Source organism: Saimiri boliviensis, chromosome 5 (assembly GCF_048565385.1).
Source record: "Saimiri boliviensis isolate mSaiBol1 chromosome 5, mSaiBol1.pri, whole genome shotgun sequence".
NCBI lineage: Eukaryota > Metazoa > Chordata > Mammalia > Primates > Cebidae > Saimiri > Saimiri boliviensis.
The window spans coordinates 32,783,081-32,801,036 of record NC_133453.1 but is presented as its reverse complement, the minus strand read 5'-3'; the positions used below and the strand labels follow the sequence as shown (position 1 = coordinate 32,801,036).

General features: G+C 43.8%; 1 protein-coding gene across 1 annotated transcript in view; it reads right to left on the bottom strand.

The window, feature by feature from the left end:
- Positions 1 to 1,028: 1,028 nt before the first annotated feature.
- PLEKHM3 (pleckstrin homology domain containing M3) overlaps positions 1,029 to 17,956 on the bottom strand; it is a 209,493-nt gene continuing 192,565 nt past the window's right edge. The window contains exon 8 of the mRNA XM_003925603.4: positions 1,029 to 7,353. Within this exon, the coding sequence (XP_003925652.2) occupies positions 7,176 to 7,353 (178 nt within the window). The 3' untranslated portion in view covers positions 1,029 to 7,175. The remainder of the gene's footprint in view (positions 7,354 to 17,956) is intronic.

Sequence of the window (17,956 nt, the reverse complement as noted above, 5' to 3'; positions counted from 1 at the left end):
GTCACCATGTTCGATACTCTCCATTTGCAGCCTAAGCATTTTCTCTCCTTAAAAAAAAAATTATTTTTTAAGAGATGGGGATCTTGCCATCTTGTCCAGACTGGTCTTAAACTCTTGGGCTCCAGTGATCCTCCCATCTTGGCCTCCCAAAGTGCTGGGATTACAGGTGTGAGCTACTCAGCCAGTCACTTTCCCTCCTATGATGATTCCTTCTTTTAGCTACTATTCCTAAGAAACAGATTTAAAATATATATTTTCTAGGGTAGGCTAGAAGCTATTCACAGCAACGCTCTGCTTCTTTTTTTGTTTGTTTGTTTTTTGAGATGGGTTTCACCATATTGCCTAGGCTCTTTGGCTTAAGCAATCTTCCCACCTCAGCCTCCCAAATAGCTGGGACTGTAGGCACATGCCACTGTGTCCAGTGAAACAGTAAGATTCTGATAGGTGACCAAAGCTAGAACCTAGGCCGCCAGCAGCCAAAGCCTAATTTGATAGCTCAGTGGACTGCACACATCACACAAAGAGATATTTTTATCACAATTTATCTAAAAGGCTTCCCACTTCTTATTTGGAAAACAGGTGGCAAAATAAAAAGAAAACTTTTGAAAGGTGAACGGTAAGAAAATCCTTGTGTTTGTGTAATTTTCTTTTCTTTTCTTTCTTTTTTTTTTTTTTTTTGAGACAGAGTTTCGCTCTTGTTACCCAGGCTGGAGTGCAATGGCTTGATCTCAGCTCACTGCAACCTCCGCCTCCTGGGTTCAGGCAATTCTCCTGCCTCAGCCTCCCCAGTAGCTGGGACTACAGGCGTGCGCCACCATGCCCAGCTAACTTTTTGTATTTTTAGTAGAGACGGTGTTTCACCATGTTGACCAGGATGGTCTCGATCTCTTGACCTCATGATTCACCCATCTCGGCCTCCCAAAGTGCTGGGATTATAGGCGTGAGCTACCACGCCCGGCCGTGTTTGTGTAATTTTCAAACTGAAAAGCCTAAGGTCACTGACTTTACAGATTCAATTCTGAATGGCTGGATTTTATTTCTCTACCCATTGGCCTTGGTGACATCGTGACATTCCCCTGAGTTTGGTTAATGAAAGCAAACAAACAAATAAAAAGAGGGATTTAAGGACAGCATAAAACAAAGGGAAAACATGTGGTTGCATCTTTTGTATTTCCTGGTAAAACTGCTAATGGCACTAAGAAGCCAATGTTTGTACCATTCTACTTTAACCACGTGTCTCCGACATGATTCCCTTTACTCCTGAGGTTAAGGCACACCGGGTTGAACAAGGTGAAAGGTCTGACATGCGTCATGGAATGCACAGGCTCCAAGCGCATCTATATGAAGAGCAGCCAGCAGGGAAGAAGCAAAGGGATCCAGATTTAGTTGAAGGGTCCTGCAGGCTTCAAGTGGTTCAGATAGACTAGACTAGAAGCAGGAGACAGTACTATAAGGCACTCCTACAGGGACAAGAGACACAAGGGAAGGCCAACATGGAGGAGCCACAGGCCCCACTTGTCCACTAGCTGGTTTATTAGCCGTGAGGCCTGCCTCTGGGCTGGGGCTCAGAACTAGGGGCAAGGGAGATCCAGGGAAAAGAAAGAGGCTGGTTTGCAGCTTCACAGCCAATAGGAGGGAACTCTCCTAAGAGTTAGAAGTTGCTATGAGTTGCTGTAGGTGCCTGAATCTTCTACCCTGGGCAACAACTGGCTTCATTCAAGAGCTTTCTAACAAGACGAGCAGCTAGTGGCTTCTCTTTTCACAAGGAGAATACAAAGCAAAATAGCAATTGTCTCACTTGAGTCTAGCAATGCCTTCTGTCACATCAGCAGCCCTTTACCAGGACAATACCACATAACGTGATCATTTGGAACCTACTTTTTTTTTTTTTTTTTTTTTTTCCTGAGAAGGAGTCTTGCTTTGTTGCCCAGGCTGGAGTGCAGTGGTATGATCTCAGCTCACTACAACCTCTGCCTCCTGGGTTCAAGTGATTCTCCTGCCTCAGTCTCCCAAGTAGCTGAGATTACAGGCATGCACCACAACATTTGGCTAATTTTTACATTTTCAGTAGAGATGAGATTTCACCATGTTGGCCAGGCTGGTCTCAAACTCCTGACTTCAAGTGATCCACCCACCTTGGCTTCCCAAAGTGCTGGGATTACATGTGTGAGGCACTAAGCTTGGCCTAATCTTTGTGTTTTTGCCATGTTTGTCAGGCTGGTCTCAAACTCCTGACCTCAAGTGATCCACCCACCTCAGCCTCCCAAAGTGCTGGAATTACAGGCCTGAGCCACCAAGCCCGGCCGACTGGAACCCACTTTAAATAAAACTGACAACCACCGGCATGCCTAAGAGGGTATCCCATACTTTTTTACCTAGAGTTTAACAATGAATTGGATTTTACCTTAGCCATGCACCCATTAAAATACACTAAGGAAAGACCCTTGATTTAGAGATTTTTGAATCCGATGAAATCAGAATCGTTTACCAATAAGGAGACTGCTGGGTGCTAGACTTAACTGTCAAAACACCATTCCACATGGTAGAAATCAACACTTGTCTGTTTACATTAACTGAGCAGAGCTTATTCACCGGTCACTGGATTCGACCTTGAGCAGTTAGTTCTACTTGACTCAGGGTCGGAAGAGTCGCACAGGGTGTGCAACATATGAAGCGCCTAATGCCCGTCCTAACAAGTGACTCGGACGCAAGGGAGACTGGAGAGTGCCACTACAGATTCAGTTCATCCTGGGAAGGAGGGTCTCTCAGTGTTGCTCCAGTGTCTCCATATTGTCATGTTATTTCAGAGTAAGAAAAGAAGTAGGGCAGAAAACTCAAGAAATCAAATGGGCAAAAATTATACACATCTCTATTTACTAGGGGAAGTTAAAAAATAAAATAACCCCTGTGTTGAAACCAGGCAGTGTTGGAATCAGGAGGCGAAGACTTGCTTCATAATCTAGTGATTTCAAGAGAGTGTGTCAGATCAACGGAGATGAATAATTCTGCACAAACACATGAGTGACAGCATTGGCTTGACTCTACAGGAGGAGCAGCATGCACCTTTACTTCCTCTGATCACGCCCCTCTGCAGAAAGTGTTTAGTGTGCCTGGCATCGTGCTAGTCCCACCTGGATATATTAATTTGTGGATGGCCTTTTTGGCCAATGGGTAGAGAACAAACTCCCAGGTTTGGAAGCCAAGCCTCTTTGAGGAGGCATCGAAAATAGTCCACGTTCAGTGTGTACACACGACACACAGAGACAAAAACAGAGGCCAGCCTCCGTCAAAGGACGTACTCTAGCTTAGCAAAGGCTGCATTCAGCAACTAGGGTGATGTAAACACCTCGGATCTCACTGCAGCAGGAAGGAAGTCACGGCACAGTCCCTCTTCAGGAGTCTGAAGGATACCACTGTGTTGCAAACCACAGATCCCAAGTATTAGACGTACTGTATTCCCTTCTTGGTGGAGGACTACTCTAGAAGAATCAGACAGCGATGACCCTCTCAGCGAATCCAGTGTGAAAGCTCCTAACTAGATGACCCTTTAGCACTACAGATGTAAAAATGACTATGATGCAGTCCCTATAAAAGGCAGTGAGGCAACGGGGGCCACTGAGAGTTTACATGGTTTTCATATAAAGAGGCTTTTAGCTTTGCAAAGAGTGGCCCTGGAAAGAACACTACTCCGATTCCAGTTCACTGCTTTTTAAGTACTTTGTGGCCTTCCTGCAGTGGTGCAAAATGAGGTCTATTTTCGGAACTGGCTGCTTTACTGCGGGGTTAGATGCCAACATTTCACCAGGGTTGGACGATCTCACACATGAGTTTCTGGCACTTTTAGGAGGGATTTCCTCAAGTGAGACACCAGGGACTGGGCCTTTCAGCAAAAAGCGGTTCCCCGGAGTCAGTTGCCAACTCCAGGAGATTAATTGGCCATTTTTTTCATATGTTTCACGTCCAAGATATTTAAGATGAGATGAAAAATGTAACACGAGGAAAAGCAGATATTAGTTTGGTCTGAAAGGGGAGGTAATCCACAGATTTGCTTTTGTTTCAACAGTTTCTAAGCAGTGGAACCATTACCTAACAGGGCACCAAGTAATTTGTTAGAGTTGAAAACAGAAGGGGCGTTCATGTGCACCAAGGCATTCTGGGCTGAAAACAGCAATTCTGAATTTTCATGGCAGACCCAGCTCCCAAGCTGGCTCCACTCTGACCCATCAGATTCGGGTGGTGGTGGCAGAGAATGTCATAGGCTCGCGGCCAGCACCGACCAAGCTGTCAGGGTTTTACGATACAGAGAGGAAACAGAAGTAGCCGGCCATGGATCCAGCTCTGGGTAGCTGATGGTGATAACACATTGATTTTTGTTTTCCTTTTGAAAATAAGCAGAAAATGATGTGGGTGGAAAGTCCTCCTTAGGAGTTCACAGGGACTGCTCATATTTAGCAGGGCCCTCTAAATATGGTGAAAACAAAGACGTTTTGAACAGGGATCCAGAATTTCACCCTTGACTCTCGGCAGGTAGCCCCTGGGTGCCTGTGAGTTGGAAGAGGAAATTCTGTGCGTAGGACAAACATGTTAGAAGGGGAGGAGATGGCCCTGCACTTCAGGTCTCCAAATGCAGTGTGCTGGGAATGGCCTGGCTGACAGTTGGAATCACGGATACATTAATTACAGTGAAGGCAAAAGTAAGCTACAGTGACAGGGAGCTGGGGGCGGAGGGAGAAGGCACTTTGCCATGGGAGCACATCTGTTTTATAATAAGCAGGTCTATAATTCTCTTGTGAAAGATCATGTTCTGCTATCTTCTCTGAGGCTGGAAAATATAAATACTGTATTTTACCAAGGGGAGGAGGAAAGGAGATGATCAAATTTGTTTGCTTGCTTGCCAAGTGTCTGAGATTTTCCACCTTTTTCTTTTGTGTCCAACATTCTCTACTTTAAGTAGAGTGGGGGAAACGTCAACCTGCTTTTCTAAGGGTAAAAGGCACCATGAGGCATCTCATGAATAGGGCCCTGGCCTTTTAACAAGTTTTCAAGCCTTGGTTGTGGCTACTGTATAGTCAGAAAAGAAACGCATGCGTGGTGCTGAGCTGTGAGGGTGAAATGTGTGGTCTGGGGCCAAAGGAACTGGCGCGGTCGAGAGGGAAAATGCTTACATTTAACTGCACCAGAGTCAGTCTGAACATCTCTAGATGGACAAAGTATTGTACATTGGGATCTCAGGGGAGAGGAGCGTGGGAGAAAGGAGCAATGTGGTTGAATGCACCAAGTATTTTGTGCGCCACTAATCCTAATAGCTGCAAAACGACTAAACCACGAAGGCATAGAAGGCATCCCTCAGTGCGAAAGATACAGACCCTTCTCATAAAGTCTACTGAGAACGGTTTTATTATAAACGTATTTTCCTGCTCTAGAGATAGTGAAGGTGAAAGAATGGGAGCTGCCAGGGTCCCAGGGCTGTCCTACCTGCCATTTCGGTCACAGTGACTGCCACGTGCTCTTCAAAGGGCACTGCAGCGGGGGAACGCTACCTGCCGAATAGCAAAGCAGTTCTTTCTGACTCCTATGAGTTATTTTAGCATTCTGTTTTACTTCAAGGTGGCAATTATATATATATTTATATATATATATAATTTAAATAATATTAGATGTAATTCATTAATTATACTTGTAAGTTTGGTATTTTCTTAATAGTCCGAAGTTGGTATTTTGAAGTTCCACATTACTCTGATTTTTTTTTTTTGTATATTTTTTTTGACCTGGAGTTTGGATCTTGTTGCCCAGGCTGGGATGCGATGGTGCGATCTTGGCTCACTGCAGCCTCCCTCTCCTGGGTTCAAGTGATTCTCCTGTCTCAGTCTCCTGAGTAGCTGGGATTACAGGTGCCTGCCACCACACCTGGCTAATATTTTGTATTTTTAGTAGAGATGGGGTTTCACCATGCTGGCCAGGGTAGTTAAGAACTCCTGACTTCAGGTGATCTACCCACCTAGGCCTCCCAAGGTGCTGGGATTACAGGCCACTGCGCCCAGCCTACTCTGATTTTTTAAACAAAAAAATGAGAAAGCAAGAATGGTTACATTGACAAACGTCGAAATGAAAGTGCAGGAAGAACAATGAGACATAAAGCATTTAAAATGAATAGATAGGCAGTGCCTACACAGGATTCTGAGAAAAGAAACTGAAACGACCTTCTCTTTGAATATACGTACCATATAACATACCACATACCCTTATCTACCAGTCTATACGCTGATGTCTTTAACGACAATCCCAGGACATTTCCTCCGGCCAGCAGCATGAAAAACATCATAAATATCACTTATGGGCACCCGCTGAAAACCGTTTTTAAGAAAGCCATGTGGACAGCCTGATAAACATGGTGGAGCGCCACATCGTTAGGCGGGTGTTCGGATTCGTACCAGGAAACAGACCGACAACATGCAGTTATTGGTCGCAGAGGTTTCTTCTTTTCTCAGGAAAAAAAAACCTTCTGAGATTAACTTCAAAACCAGAACCAGCTCTCCTCATAAATCAGGGGTGTATGCTTTCTGTCAGAGGGAGCTTGGCTCCTGTTTCAGCCATTCGGCTCTGCTTGGGTGATTCCCGCCTCTATGGGAAGAATTGAGGCGGGAGAGCCGGGGACACTAGGTCCTGGAAGGACCCAGGAGTCTCTTGCGTTTTGAAGGTTTTCTTATGAAACAGATGATGAGTGCCTGCCTCAGTTACCTCAGCCTCTGTGGAGGCTAAAAATAAATAGCACAAAAATAACCTAAAGCGCCGTTTTCTGCAGGAAATGCTTCCTCTTGCGTCTCGGATAATAAAATGTCCCGAGAGACAGAAAAAGAAAAGTCGGAACTATAAAGCATTGTGTATACCACATTTTGTCTGGGAGCAAGCAGCTGAAATTCTTGGCTAAGTGTAATCCAGCTATTGGTAGTTTCTTGAGCCACAGATGTTCTGTGGATCTTTTAGACAATGAGGTACACAGAGCATAAGTATGGGACGTATAGGTATTTGTGTTTATATAAATAAATATATATATCTATATCTAGCTGAAGAGGAGACATACTCTTCTTCCAAAGGGGTCTAACTGGCCAGTAGGAAGCCGCTCTGGGGCTGATGGATTGTTGATCGGTGAATCCCGGGCCTTGGGTCGGCCTGAGTCAGGTGTTCTGGTAGGACAGCTCAAACATGGTGCAAGCCTCCTCTAGACTCTCGTCCACGTTCAGTCTCTGCCAGAAAGACTTCTGCTTCTTCTGCAGCTCTCGGCGAACACACCTCGGGCAGGGGACAGACTTTTCTTTGCATTCAGAATGGAAAACGGCCCCACAGCTTTCACACCTGCAAAAGTCAACCATGGATATCATGAGCAAGACAGAAGCCAGCAAGACACCAATGGAAGCCCCATGGCCTCAGGTGCAGCTGGTGGCACAATCTACTGCTCTGGACAAACCTGCCAATGGGAAGAGAAATGACTCACTGAAATGAACTGTTTGCTTTTCCAAAATGCTCAAGGTGGAATTTCACTAGAAAAACATTTTTGCTTTTCTGATCTGAACTAGCTTAGGGCTTATGAATGGGGAGAAGTCAGCAGTCACCCAGCAATTCTGGTTATAGTGACAATGGACAGAGCACCAGAAGCTCTCCATGGAGAAGGGAGTGTGGGCAATGACAGAAAATGAGGGGGAAGTGTCTCGTGAAAACGCTCGGCATACCAGTGACAGCCACAGCATTACGTCTGTGGCAAGGTAGCTTTCTACATCAGCTAACATGAGCTAAGTGGTTCTCTGTTAACTAGCTGCCTTTTTTGACAGGTTGAAAAGATAAAAGGACACATTTTCATTTTCTGGATGACATCCTGTGGTCTAATAAGTCTTGTGAATTTTTTAAAAATTAGGAAAAAACTCCTACCTTTGTAAATCTACCTTTATAACATGAGCATGAACATTAAAGCAGGAGAGAGTAGGAAGAAAACATTTTTCCAACACTATGACAGATATTGTAATTTGTAGCGAGGAAATACTCCAGGTGGATGACTACTTTGTTGTTTGGCTTGGTGGAAGCCTGCACAAGAGTCTGAATAACTGGTTTTTACAGCAAAGTTTTTATTTATTTCTTTATTTTGGAGACAGGGTCTCACCCTGTCACCCAGGCTGGAGTGCAGTGGTGTGACCTCAGCTCACTGTACCCTCTGCCTCCTGGGCTCAAGTGATCCTCCCACCTCAGCCTCCTGAGTAGTTGGGACTACAGGCACCCACCACCACACCTGGCTACTTTTTGCATTTTTTGTAGAGAGAGGGCTTTGCCACGTTGACCAGGCTGGTCTGGAACTCCTGACTTCAGGTGATCCACCTGCCTTGGCCTCCCAAAGTGCTAGGATTACAGGCGTGAGCTACTGCATTTGGTCTGCAAAGTTTTTAATAATGAGTAATTGACAAGCTCAAATACAGCTGCTCCAGGAAGTGGTTTGCAGATGTGGACTGAGTTTTCATCCTTCCACAAGGATAGGCAACTTGTACCAACTCCTAGGAGCCCAGGAATTGCACCTGTGTGATTTTGTTCCACCTGCAGCATTCAGGGAGGGTCCAGAACTGCACTGGGTTCCAAGAAGGCTATGAAGGAACCCAACCTGAGGGCTCAGCCTCAGGCCTCTTGTGCTTTTCCCGAAACGTCTTGAGTTTCAGTGCTGGGTGCAGGATGGTCTTGGGGTCACTATCTCCTCATCTGCCACAGGCTTACCCCCAGCTCCATTCAGGACCCAGAGGGCTTAGTGAAAGAAAGATCTTCCTACCCACCCTCATAACTTGGAGAGGAGGCCGTGACTTGCTACAGGAAGACAGGACTTCCCGCACCCAGCAGCTCCACCTCCAGCTCAGCTCTCTGTGCCAAGTAAAATGAAGAGGTGGTGAGACAAGCTGGCAAGGAGCTTCACATCAATTCCTGGCTGTGTGACTGCTATGAACTGAACAGTGTCTCCCCGTTATTCATATGTTGAACCCCTTACCCACAATGTGACTATATTTGGAGACACTATGCTTAGGAGGTAATCAAGATTAAATGAAGTGGATAGGTGTGGTGACTCACACCTGTAATCTGAGCACTTTGGGAGGCTCAGGTGGGCAGATCACCTGAGGTCAGGAGTTTGAGACCAGCTTGGCCAACATGGTGAAGCACCGACTCTACTGAAAATACAAAATTAGCAGAGTGTGGTGATGTACGCCTGTGATCCCAGCTACTCGGGAGGCTGAGGCAGGAGACTCACTTGAATCTGGGAGGCAGAGGTTTGCAGTGATCTGAGATCATGCCACTGCACTCAGCCTGGGCAACAAGAGCAAAACCCTGTCTCAAAAAAAAAAAAAAAAAAAAAAGATTAAATGAGGTCATGAGGGTAAGACCGTGATCCAAGAGCATAAGTGTCCTTAGAAGAACAGCACGACCCCAAAGGCCTCAGAGGCAGCGCCATGTGAGGACACACAGAGACGGGGTCCTCTGCAAGCCAGGGAGAGAGGCCTCGCCAGAAGCCAACCCTGCTAACACCCTAATCTGAAACTTTCAGCCTCCAAAACTGGGGACAGCACATTTCTCTTGTCCAAGCCACCCAGTCTGTGGTATTCTGTGTGACACTCTGAGTAGACAATGACCTGAAGCAAGTCATGTCATCGTTCTGAGTTTTCTGCGCTTCAGTGTCCTTATCAGCTAGATGGAGACTACATAGCACCCACCTCCTAGGGTGCTTCGGACTCTGGTAACATGATGGATGCAGTGTTTTCACAGTTCTTGGCTGTGGTGGGAAGTGCTTAGCAAACTGCAAGGGGGCAGCCACGGTGCCCCTCAGACTGCCTGTCATGTCACTATGGAGACCCGAGGACATCTCAGTCAACCTCCTCCTTGCCTAGATGAGAAAACAGAGACTCCAAGAGGGCTAGCGATTGCCTACCGGGGACGCAGTGAGTTGGAGACAGAGTCGTGACTGAAACCTGGGGTTGCTGGCAGCCCAGCCAAGGCTCTTACCGAGCGCCACACTGCCGGGCCGAGGCCTGGCCATCCTAAGCGAGAGCAGGGTGCCATCACATAGGGGAACACAGGGCTTCCAATCAGAACACCTACGCCGAACCACAAACCCTTCTTTGTAGCTGAGTGACCTTGGGCAAGTTATTACTTAAGTTCTTGGTGCTTTGGTTTTCTTATTTGCAAAATGCTGCTTACTGGGTTGCTGTAAGACTAACATGAGAAACATACTTGTAAGTGGAAGAACTATGCAAAGGGTATGACAGTGCCCCCCACAGGTGACTCTAGCACCTGTCTCCTTGACACAGGTGCTATCCTGGACAAAGCAGGATCACCTCTAGCATCTTCCTCTTCCCAGTCCCCTCCTCCTTCCAGTGAGGGTAAAGGTCAGACCCATGTCTTCTAGAGCCTCTCTCATCCAGGCCAGCTCCTTCCTAGTGGTAATGGCTTTGTCCCCACTGGTCACACCTCTGTAACCTTCTATCACAAAAGTGACACTAATGGTAGCTTTATCAAATAAATTTCCTCCTTCCTGCCTCCTTTCGCCTGCTGGGTTAGTCAGTGATTTATACACCTAGGGATGTTGCCCCAGGGCAGTGATTGATAAGGAGGAAAAACCCTGGGTTCCTTCAGTACCACTCCCTTATCTCTGCTGATACCAGGCTCCAGCAAGTGAAGAGATTGAGTCTTATCGGATATTTCTGGTGCAACAAACATCCATGGGGTGATGGAAGAACTGAGTGCACCTGCTCTTTCTAGCCAAAGGTCAGTAACTGAAAAAAAAAAAAAAAAAAAAAAAAAAAAGCATGAGATAAAAAAAAATTAATGATTTCAAAATAGAACCAAGTCCTATTTTCTAACAATTTGTAACCCAGCAGGTATCTTTTAAACTGTAGTATGGATAGATTGATCAATGACCTTTCCAAATTCAGAGAATCTATAGTTAATGCCTCCCCCTCCCCTTTTCTCTTTAAAGGAAAAGAATCAAGGAAGGAAAAAAAAAAAGGAGAAAGGGAAATTGTTCTCTTACATAAAATTTATGGAGCCCTGTAATAAAAATGTAAAGTTCAGGATAAATATTTACATTAAAAAATGCAATATATGGGTGTGTTTCTCTTTGAGAGTAGGATTTTATTTTTTCACTTTAAAAGAATCCATTGGCCCCTGAGTGCTCACTGAGTTTCTTGACTATATTTAAAATATGATTTAACAAATACAACTTTTCAGGAACACGTCTTTCATATAAGGCAAATCTATCAAAGTAATCATCTCTGCTGAAAATTGCAACGGGTAATGAAAGAGAGCTGTCTCTTTGGTGTTCCTGTGTGATACATCAAATGAAAGCTGGTGTCTTCATTTCTGAGTCATCCAGGCCAGTGATAAGCAGTTCCACTGTTAGGGATGTTGCTGTACATCACAGAAAACAAAGGCTGACGTCCTCACTTTGCAGTGTCATGGAGAATGCAACGTCAGGGAAACATTGTTATTGACCAAAGTCATCCAGTGGGTTTTTCCATTTCTTTCTTGAAAACATTAATTGCTTCATTTTTTCTCACACATAAGGATCTTAACCTTGGCAATACTGACATTTTGGGTGATAAGTCTTTGATGCGAGGGGCTGTCTTGTGCATCATAGGACATGCACCAGCATCCCTGGCCTCTATCTAGATGCTAGTAGCCACATCATCCCCTCCTACCAGTTGTGACAACCAGCAGTATCTCCAAACACTGCCAAACGCCTCTGGGGGAACAAAATCATCCCTTTTGAGAGCTAGTGACCTAATCTACTAGAAAATGCATCAGAGAGAGAGTACCCAGTTATGCTTACATAGCACCCCACACTGAATTTGCAAGTGTCACCTCCTGGCTTACATTCTGACCAACCAATAAGGTCCAGTGTAGTGTACTTATTCATTTAACTTGCACAATAACATATTTTAAACATATCATTTGATTAAAATAGTTGAAACACCATATATATACACACACATGTATATATATCATATATTACTATCTGGAAGTGTATCTATTATATATATATTACTATCTGGATAGTGTATATATTAGATATTACTATCTGGAAGTGTGTTTGTGTTTTAACTATTGGGACAGCTACACTGCAGTTAACTGGGTGTATGTCAACACTGGTTACACCACAAGACATGGGACCAGGAAGTGGGGACTGGAGTTCGGCTTTGTGGGTGCTCTCGGGGCACTCCTAATTATTTATGTGTGCCCTGATGAACAAGGTCCCTCCTCCTTGAGATAGGAGCAGGAGAACATCTTCCCCATCTTGGGGCCGTATAAATCTCACTTTGAATTTTAATAAATGCACCATATGCGTGCCTGTAATCCCAGCTTCTCAGGAGGCTGAGGCAGGAGAATCACTTGAACCCAGGAGGCAGAGTTTGCAGTAAGCCAAGATCCCACCACTGCACTCCAGCCTGGGTAACAGACAGATACTCCTAAAAAAAAAAAAAAGCACCATAGAATGAGAATATATATTTTATGAACAGTCTTTGACCCAAAACATTAGCAAGTGAGGAAGAAGTTCATATTCTAGCAATCTAATAGTCCACCACCAAGAGACAGGCCAGACATGATGTTCTTATTACAGCTATTGAAACCAGGAAAATGAACCTGCTGCAAACTAGCAGAACTAAATATGTGCAGGGGGGAAAAGGTCTGCTTCTCAAATATTATGGCAAAGAAGCAAGAATTCCTGGCTGCAGACAGTTTCCTGTTCTGGAATGCTGATGATGTGAGACCAATTAGAGACAGGCCCAATGGCTTTGTCTGCACCCTTCCAGAGTCTAGCTGCACACAGGGAGGTCACAGGAAACTGCTAAAGGCCCCTGCCCTGAGTCGAGGTCACTGAAATGCTTCTGCTGTGTTCATGTGGGGTTCTTCTCCTGCTGCATTTTTATTTTTGGCTCAGGCAATGGCCTCAGATATTTCACTTGGATTGAAATTTAGGCTTCAGTTTGGTTGGATCTCTGACAAGCAAAAGGACAGGCCTGCAGAGCAGGGCAGAGCCTTGGCAGATTTCCACTCTGCAGGGCCCACAACGAATGGGGTGGAGCTCAGAAATAAGTGCACGTTATCAGGCATGTGAGTGTGGTTTTTTGTATGGCTACTATGCAACGCGTCCCATACAGCCACTAGCTATTATTGGTTTTTCCAAGAAACCAAGATGGTTACTTAAATCTCTTAGCTAAGGAGGGTAGTTACTGGATCCTAGTTATTTAAATGTTCTTGGTTGAAGTTTTCTTTTGTTATTGTGTAAGCAAACAAACATAAGCAAACAATTTTTAATTTGCTTAAATAGAAAATCAGTCAATATCATGTATAGTTTATGCTTCCATGTGAGTCTATGTGCTATGTGTGTACTTATAGACATACACAGGTCACTAGACATTCTAACGTAAAATGAATTAAACAGGATTAATAAGATTAATTTAGCTGTACCCAGCTAAATTAAGCCACAATTGAAGCATTTTGGGAGGTTGAAGTGGGCAGATCGCTTGAGGTCAGGAGTTTCAGACCAGTCTGGCCAACACAGTGAAACCCTGTCTCTATCGAAACTACAAAAATTAGCCAGGCGTGGTGACTCACGCCTGTAGTCCCAGCTACTTGGGAGGCTGAGGCAGGAGAATTGCTTGAACCCGGGAGATGGAGGTAGCAGTGAGCCGAGATCTCACCACTGCACTCCAGCCTGGGCGACAGAGTGAGACTTCTCAAAAATAAATAAATAAATTAAAAATTAAAATTAAAAATAAAAATAAAAATAAATAAAATAACTGGAGGTTTATCTGGTTCCAGAGCTGGTAAGCCTACTTGATTCCAGTATTCTCACATGAATGTGAGAACCTCTTTCCCTGTTACTAGCAACTTGGTCCTTTCAGTTATTCAACACATGCCCAAATACCTGCTAAGACCCAAATCTTGGAAGAACAATTGGCATGTCTCACAATGATCTTTTTATCTACACTTTAAGCCCCAGAGTTAATTAAGGAGAGGTTTCCCCTGATGGCAGCCCACAAAGTATTTGGCTTTCACAGTTCTTGCACTTTTAGTTTGTAAACCAAGTTCAGCTACATACCTTTGACAAAAGCTTTACTTAAATCTTGGCTTTAAAATAGGATGTAAATAAGGGTTAATTAATTCATTTGTTAATTTTGCTGCCCTACTGGGGACATGAACTGACTGTCCTCTTTTGTGCAAATGCTTAATCAGTGCTTCTTTCTAACTGGTGGATGGCGACTGAGCTTCTCAGTTATATTCTACGTATGCGTATAAAATTATAATAGATTTGACCTTGATGAAATACTTTTCCTGGGATAGGGAAAACCGGATATTTCTGATGCTTCTAAGTTTTTATTTTAAGATTTATCTAGTAATTAATATAATTATTGAGGAACAAATACCCATCTCTTCTTGGAATGTGGGAAAATCTGTTTAATATTAGACAAAGTAAAGGAACTGATGGAGTATTTAAACATTTTCTACCATTTCTGGGAAAAAGCTAGACTATATTATAATTGTAGCCATAGAGAAATATAAACAAGAGAAATGGTTTTCTGTAGAAATTCCTAAAGTGTTTTAAAATGCCTAAGAGCCCAAGGGATGTTTAGAATTGTCTTGCTACATCTAAGACAAAGGCAGTGAATATAAGATTATTAGGTGAATGCAGATTCAAACTAATGATCCTAGTTTATATATGAACTTTTCATGATTTACCAGTCTACCTTATTAATATAAAATTGAAACATTTACCTGCCAAGTTTTTGAAGTAAACCTTTTAAAAAGAAATAATAATGTAAAAGGAAGATACACACCTAAGACTCTGAATGGGACTCACTTGTATTTAACATACAGCATTTCAGTTCCTCAAAGGACTGAGACGCTTAGTAGAACCAAAATGAAAAAAAGGTCAAGCATGGGTATATTAGAAAATATAAAAAGTTGGCCTGGCACAGTGGCCCACGCCTGTAATCCCAGCACTCTAGGAGGCCGAGGCGGGTGGATCACGAGGTCAGGAGTTCAAGACCAGCCTGGCCAAGATGGTGAAACTCTGTTTCTACTAAAAATACAAAAATTAGCCAGGCGTGGTGGTGGGTACCTGTAATCCCAGTTACTTGGGAGGCAGAGACAGAACTGCTTGAACCCAGGAGGCGGAGGTTGCAGTGGGCCGAGATCGTGCCACTACACTCCAGCCTGGTCAACAGAGCGAGACTCTGTCTCAAAAAAAAAAAAAAAAAAAAAAAGAAGAAAAGAAAACACAAAAAGTCTAGAAGATAAGCCCTATCTAACTTTATGAGCAACACAATAGTTGCCTAGGAGTAAGTTATTGGTTATTGATGTAAATTTAGGAGAAAGGCATTTAAATAAAAGACCTAAAGTGTTTTGCCATTACTTTAGATTAGTCTCCTATTTGTCTTCTGTCCCTAAGACAATGCTTTTAAAAGATGGTAACCATAATTTTCTAATACTCAATTTATTCTAGTATGGTAGTACTGAAAGTGTGGTTCCTGGACCAAATGTGATGCAGCCAAACCAGCAATCACTAGAGAATTTGTTAGAAAGGCTAATTAGTGGCCAGCACAGTGGCTCACACCTGTAATTCCAATGCTTTGAGAGGCTGAGGTGGGATGATCCTGCCCAGGAGTTCAAGACCTGGGCAACACAGGGAGACCTCATCTCTACAAAAACAGAAACAAATTAGCTAGGTATGGTGGAACACACCTGTGGCCCCAGCTACTGGGGAGGCCGAGGTGGGAAGATTGCTTGAGACTAGGAGGTCAAGGCTGCAGTGAGCTGTGATGGTGCCACTGCATTCCAGCCTGGGTAACAGAGTGAGACCCTGTCTCTAAATAAATAATTAAAATAAAGGCTAATTATTGGGTCTCCCTCTAGACTTAGTGAATCATAAACTCTGGGGTGGGGCCCAGCAAACTGTTTGAACAAGCCCTACTGGCAATTCTGATGAACACAAAAGTCTGAGAACTACATTTCTAAGTCCATCATTGCTAAGGACAGCAGGGCTCTTACTTTTCATATAGTATATTTAGAACAAAAATAAGAACTTTGTAAAATGAAAATAGTAAGTGATATTAACTAATGTGCGTTTTATTTTTTGTTTTAGAGACAGGGTCTTGCTCTATTGCCCAGGCTGGAGTACAACTGTGATCATAGCTCACTGCAGCCTGGAACTCCTAGACTCAAGGGATCCTCCCACCTCGGCCTCCCAAGTATTAATAGCTAGGACTACAAGTGTGTGCCACCACAACTGGCTAATTAAAAAAACATTGTTTTTGTAGAGACAAGTTTTTGCTATGCTGCCTAGGCTAGACTCAAACTCCTGGCCTCAGTGATCTCCTGCCTTGGCCTCCCAAAGTGTTGAGATAACAGGTGTGAGCCACCATGCCTAGCCAACTAGTGTTTATATAGGGCTTTACATTTAATATCTATTAATATTTTCTCGTAACTAATACGAGGTTAAAATCTCATTTTGCTTGAATTATAATATGCAGTTGTTCCAAGTTTTTTGGCCATTTGCATATTCTTTCAGTAAATTGGTTTATGTCTTTTGCCCTTTTTCTATTGATATTTTACTAATTTTTAAAGATATATTTCATATAAAGGAAATCAATACTTCATCACGTGTTGAAATTATTTCTCCAAGTTTCCTGCTTATGTTTGCCTTTACCTACAGAATTTTAAGCATTTAACACTTTTTATGTATACATATATATATTTTTGAGACAGCGTCTTACTCTGTCACCCAGGCTGGAGTGCAGTAGTGTGATCTTGGCTCACTGCAACCTCTGCCTCCTGGGCTCAAGTGAGTCTCCTACCTCAGCCTCCTGAGTAGCTGGCTCTACAGGTGCATGCCACCATGACAGGCTAATTTTTGTGTGTGTGTGTATTTTTAGTAGAGACAGGGTTTCACCAAGTTAGCCAGGGTGGTCTCGATCTCCTGACTTTGTGATCCGCCCACCTGGGCCTCCCAAAGTGCTGGTATTACGGGCGTGAGCCATCATGCCTGGCTTTAAACGGTATATCTTAAATGTGTTCTCAGGGAAGCCGGAGGAAGGGAACAGTCATTTTACTTTCTGCTTTGACATTCACATCATTTCTGTCCCGGAGCCCCTGAGTTGGTGCTTATTTCAAGCGCTGCAGGAAAACCATGCTCTGCGTAAGAGGTTGTTACCTCAGACCTGTCGGCTCATTCCACCCAGTGCTTCTTCCTCAACTCCTGGGTCTTCCCTGCTGCCAAGGGAAATTTGCTTGTCTTTTTGTAATCTAGACTTTGAAGGTTTTCTTTCCAATCATTGATGTAGACTGCTTTTCCCCTAGCCTTTTAATTTAAATTTTCTTTCTCTCAACCATCAAAGATTCCCTTTCTAGAAAAAAGTGGAATTTGGGTAGGGAGTGGTGGCTCATGCCTATAATCCCAGCAATTTGGGAGGCCAAGGCAGGAGGATTGCTTGAGCCCAGGAGTTGGAGACCGGCCTGGGCAACATATTGAGATCTTGTCTCCACAGAAAAATTAACAAAGCATGGTGGTGGGCATCTGTAGTCCCAGTTACCTGGGTGGCAGAGGCTGGAGGATCACCTGAGCCTGGGAGGTGGAGGTTGCAGTGAGCCCTGATAGTGCTACTGCACTCAAGCCTGGGCAACAGAGTAAAATCCTGTCTCAAAAAAGAAAAAGAAAAACAAAGTGGGACTTAACTGCATTCTCAGAGAACGGTCTTAAGATACTTGAACCTCCCAACTCTCAGAGTCAAACTAGATCTTTCATTCTAAGTTAAATCAGTTCAAGTTAGTGGCTTCCAATATTTCCAAGTCAGTCTTTGAACCAGGTTTATTATTTGTGTTATTCTATTATGCTATTGGTTTTAGAAAATAATTCACACATTTATTTTTCACATGA